Source organism: Cryptomeria japonica, chromosome 9, assembly GCF_030272615.1.
Source record: "Cryptomeria japonica chromosome 9, Sugi_1.0, whole genome shotgun sequence".
Lineage (NCBI taxonomy): Eukaryota > Viridiplantae > Streptophyta > Pinopsida > Cupressales > Cupressaceae > Cryptomeria > Cryptomeria japonica.
In genome coordinates this window covers 573,493,585-573,498,847 of record NC_081413.1, presented here as the reverse complement: position 1 = coordinate 573,498,847, position 5,263 = coordinate 573,493,585, and the positions used below count along the sequence as shown (strand labels likewise).

General features: G+C 30.0%; 1 protein-coding gene across 1 annotated transcript; it reads left to right on the top strand.

The window, feature by feature from the left end:
- Nucleotides 1-2,499: 2,499 nt before the first annotated feature.
- LOC131062888 (F-box/FBD/LRR-repeat protein At1g13570) lies at nt 2,500-4,557 on the top strand. Its single transcript, XM_057996625.2, has 2 exons — nt 2,500-3,594; nt 4,023-4,557. Exons 1-2 carry the CDS (start codon nt 2,689-2,691, stop codon nt 4,326-4,328), a joined length of 1,212 nt encoding a protein of 403 aa, XP_057852608.1. The 5' UTR covers nt 2,500-2,688; the 3' UTR covers nt 4,329-4,557.
- Nucleotides 4,558-5,263: the final 706 nt, after the last annotated feature.

Here is a 5,263-nt window from a genome sequence, read left to right as displayed (position 1 = left end):
TGCCTTTTTCTAGTCAGTAGTGGTGAACATGATGTTTGTGCTTCAAAATATGAAGACTTTAGAGTAGATTCGTTGATCAATGAGATCATTCTTTTTTCCCAAACATATATAATCTTTCATTTTTTTCATATATATCTGTTGAAAGTGAACTGATAAAAAAATTAGCAATTAAAAATAATTTCAATTCTCACCCATATAATATAAATCTTACTTGAAATTGAAAATGAATAAGAAAAACATGTAAGATGTAGAGCATTTGTATTAAAACATTTGGTGTAATTCATATATTGAAAGAATAAACACATACTAGAATTCATAATCTTAAGGTCCAATAAATTGTCTCCATCAAAAGAATGAGTTCATTGACAAACACATCAAAAGATTGTAATATAGATAGAAAAAGATAGGCCTAGGTATCTACCATAAGAATGAGAAGGTACTTAAATAATCTTGACATAATATTATTGTAAAATTCAAGTGTAAAAGTCCAATTTTAACTTTTCAGAAGATAACTCTTTCATTATAGTTGTTGCTAACTCACTATTTAGAATGGTATGATGGGACCAAACTCAGTGATAGAATGCATGGTGAAGAAAACAAACCTATATATTCCGAAGTAAAAACATAATGAAAGTGAGACTTTCAATCAAATAGTTGATAGGGAGAAATTCTGACAAAAAAATATGTGTTTAATCCTCATTGCAACCCTCATATGTAACATATGAGAAGGCCACATGACATCTTATAATAAAAAAGTAGGATGACATTTTCTTGGCTTATTTGTCTAAGCCCTCCCATATATTATGTTTCTAAAACTAAATACATAGAGAAATGAGCTCAATCATTGTAACGAGTGTTAGATAATGTTCTAAATTTAGTCAAACACTGTATGTATAAAAATAGAAATATATTTAGGAAATGAATTTTTTTTAAAAAAATTTTGAATTTAATATTAGACATATTTATAGTGCATTTGAATCCATTAGTCTTTAAGTCATTTGTTTCTTATACCTCTAATTGAAAATTCTTCCTATGACACTCGAACAAGATATTTATAAATAGATAGGAAAAGGAACCTAATAGACAACAAATAGAAATCTAGTTGTTGTAAAATGAAATCCAAAGATCAATAAGAATTCTTTAAAAAATTGATTGGTTTTAATTTATACACATTTTTCTTCATGTAGAGTTCTAAATTCACAATGTACTATTGTGCACTTAATAAATGATATGCAATTTAGGATGAATAATAAACCCTCTATATCATATACATCTTTCACTAATAACACAAACAATCTGTACCTCATAAGCTAAGCTATATAGATTTAAACTATTCACGTAATAAACTATGTATACTAGAAATATCTGTTTCACAATTAACAAGTATTAAGTTTATGAAATGAATTTGGAGAATTATTGTTTTCTTTGAAGATGCAAAGTCAACACCAAAAAGAAAATCTTACGAACTAATAATAGGAGAACTAACCTTAAAAAAGAAGTAAAATGCCAAAATTTTGCAAGATGTTATACAATTGACCTCGGTGCCATGGACTAAAAGCTATATACATCTTTATATTTTTGTTAGTGGTTCAAGCAAACATGGTTAAAAATCTTCTAGTTTAGTTTGGTGAAAATTAATAACATAATAGAGAAGTTCAATTTAGATTTCATCAAGAAAGTAATTTTTTTGTCGATTAAGAAGATTAAATAGTTTTAAAATTTAAATTCACTATTGTTGTGCATAATCCATCCCATTGTCCCACTGTTGCATGTATACTTTAACCAACCTCTTTATAATGTTGTCCAAATGTTATGACATTGATATTTTCAATTAATGCACAAATAGTGTATTGTCCACTTCTAGTTGGTAGCCCATGCATAAAAAAGTATTCATATTATAATCTCGTAGATTACAATTGCTTATCGCCCTAAGATTTTGTAACAATCGACCAAAAAGTAATGATCTTTACTTAACTACCATAACATAATAAAAATAATAACAAAACTTGTAATCATGTTTATTCAACTGTACCATAACATAAAGAGATAACCCTGTTTTTGGATTAAATTGTGTTAAAGATTTTTGAATAAACGTTTTAGATCACACTCCATGATCTATCATCAGAATGAAGAGAATTGAATGAATCCATCATCAACTCTCTTCATCCTAAAGATGGATCATCGAATGTGATCCTAAACCTTGATTCAAAAATCTTTAAAACAATCTAATAAAAAAACATCATCTCTTGATATTCATCAGCTCTCTTCATCGTAAAGATGAATTATAGAATGTGATCTTAAACATTGATTCAAAAATCTTTAATATAATTTAATCCGAAAACAACATTATTTCTTGATATTATAAATCGTAAAAATCTCTTATCACTTCTCATAACATAATAAAGATTTTTTTTATGTCTAAATTAAAAAACCCGCTATTGAAAAAGACTCACCTAATAAGTTTCCCATTACATGTCATATTTCCCCATTACAAATGTTCTTGGATACACCCAACGGTAAACTAACAATATTAAACGGACATGGCTTGAATCTTGATATTATAAATCTGTGTTTTTTTGGTTTCTCACCCATTCAGCAGAATGGGCGCTCTCTGTACATTTCTGTAGATTTCGAGAGGTTCTTCAGCGAACGAAGAAAATAGCATAGTAGTGTGCAATCACAAGGTTAATGGCAAGTGCAGTTTTAACAGACAGGATTTCTACATTAACAGATAATTTTCTTTCAACTCATATTCTGTCAAAGATTTCTTACAGAGATGTGGTACGCTCTTCACTACTCTCCCAGAGATGGCGGTTCTTGTGGAAGAAGTTACCCATTCTCTGTTTTTGTCACCAAGATTTTGAGAAACAAAAAGATGACATGATAAATGCCATAATTAATAATGCCCTGCTCCACCTGGACGCTCATCTTTACTGTTTGGACCTTCAAGTCGCCATGGATAACCCTAGAACTGCCGATATGAACAACTGGATTCGCCTCGCAGCTGAAAAACAGGTGGAACGCATGGATCTATATATCTCTTACAGAGATCCAAGGACGAGGCTTAATGCTTTTTCCATGGCGGAGCTTGGGGATTGTGTTTTTAGCTGTGAAAACCTCACTGCCCTAATTGTAAAATTCATCAATCTTCCCCGGGTACCCACTAATTTTGGGGCTTTTCGATACCTGAAAACACTTTATTTTGTCGGAATTCTGAATATGGATGATGCCATGCTTGAGGATTTCATGGCCGTCTGCCCACATCTTCGAAATTTGGGAATTCGCGGTTGTTTGGAGTTGGAACACTTGAACATACGTTCTTCCAACCTAATGTACCTGAATTTAGGAATTTTAAGCCCTGATATATCATTGCAGGTGGCTTGCCCTCTGTTGACAGAAATCAGCCTCACGGATTGTGAGCAACACCAAGGGCTTATATTACTACAAGAAATTTCAAGAGCAGAATCTGTAAAAATAATTAATCTTCAAAATTATAGTAAAGGCAATGCAATCAATCCAGGACTTCCTAGTATTACTGTTCTTAATGGGTTTCCTCAGCTTGAAGTGTTGACAATGCATGGCCCATGTTTCCAGGTTAGTAAATCAAATAGTATGAGCTTGATGATAGTTTTATGTCTTCCATGCATTGTAGAGAATGTTGTTTAGTTGTTGTTCTTGTTTCAAGACTGTGTATGTTTATTTGTATTAATATTTCGGATAATCTATCGTCAAGATGATTGAAAGTTCATACGGAAGAAAAAAAAACATACAGTCTAATCATCCGATTGTTTTTGTTTCTTTTCTACATCATGATGATGAATCACAGCATGTGATACCAAACATTGATGTCAATAAACATACATAACCTAATCCAAAAACAAAAACAGTAATTATTATGAATTGTGAAAAACTAATTTTCTTAATAATAGTCAGTTTCTATATTATCTTCTGGTCTTTTATATGTGTTGACAGTAACATTATTTCTTTCAATTTCCTCTAAACCCGCATTATGTTTGATGCAGGAGATGATATCAGATGAGATTTCAGTAGCACAATTGATATTGCCGAATTTGAAGATGGTGCATGCCCATATTGGGCCACACAAGGGTGGACAATCAGTGAATTTTTTGGGTTTTCTTTTGAGAAATTGTCCATTAATTGTAACAAGGGTCTTCCTGCCAAAACGCTGTCATAAAATCATACAAAAGAAATTGTTGGATTTGGGAAAGGAATTCTCAAAATCAAGATTATCTATTGCCACAAGAAGAAGATCAATGAAGTGGAATGAATTTTGCCAATCTTGTGACAAATATAATGAATATTTGTGACAGGTTAGCAGAATTTTGAAAACTGTTGTGCTCTAGACAATCATATTTTATAAAAGCATGGTAGATAAAACGACCATATCCTGCAATACAAAATGCAATCTCCTCAAAGACTTGTTAAGTTTTCATTGTTAAGAAACATTTCTACCTATTTTTTGAAATGGCTAGCCTGTAAACAGATGTACTTTTATACACACGGAAAATGAGATGGTTATGTTACTTGGATTTCGAATCAAAATTCTGTCGTCAATCTTTATTATGTTTTTTTTTTTAAATGTCGTCAATCTTTATTATGTTTTTTTTAAAATGTGATGAAGATCTAATTTAATTATAAAGTAACTACAATATATAATGATTTCTCTAAAGATTTTGGTTTCAAGCTATCTTTGTTCATGATATTCAATGTTTTTCAATAAGATTATCAATAATTTCTTTCAAAACAGATTGTCTGTCAATAATGAAAATTTAATAAATTGAATCTTTTTTTTTTCAGATTATCAAAATTGAAATGAATTAATATTTCAACAAAATTTAACATTTATTTTAAATTTAAAGTTATAAATAAAATATAAATTTATTTGACTCACACCAAATCTTCTAACATTCAAATAGAATTCACAGCCTCTAATTTGCAGGTTATCAAGACGTGCCATCTTAAAGTGTATGAAGAGTATTATGGATTCTCTGCAAAATATGTTGATAATTTTATGCATCCAAATATGTTGATAATATTATGCATTCAAATATGTTGATAATATTCTAACTTTATAGTGAAAATATGTTGATAATTTTATTCATCCAAATAAATAGATAGCAAAAAATCATAGATGGAAATAGATTACATTATAAATGCAAATCATAATTGAAGAATTACGTGGAGAAACCTTTGTGGGAAAAATATCCACACCCAAAAGAGATTGAAGACTTGTATTCATCTT

Bases quoted from the DNA above. Each gene is read 5' to 3' on its own strand.
- LOC131062888 (XM_057996625.2), top strand. From the start codon at position 2,689: ATGGCAAGTGCAGTTTTAACAGACAGGATTTCTACATTAACAGATAAT. The intron at 3,595-4,022 runs GTTAGTAAATCA...TGTTTGATGCAG, and splicing joins TGCATGGCCCATGTTTCCAG to GAGATGATATCAGATGAGAT.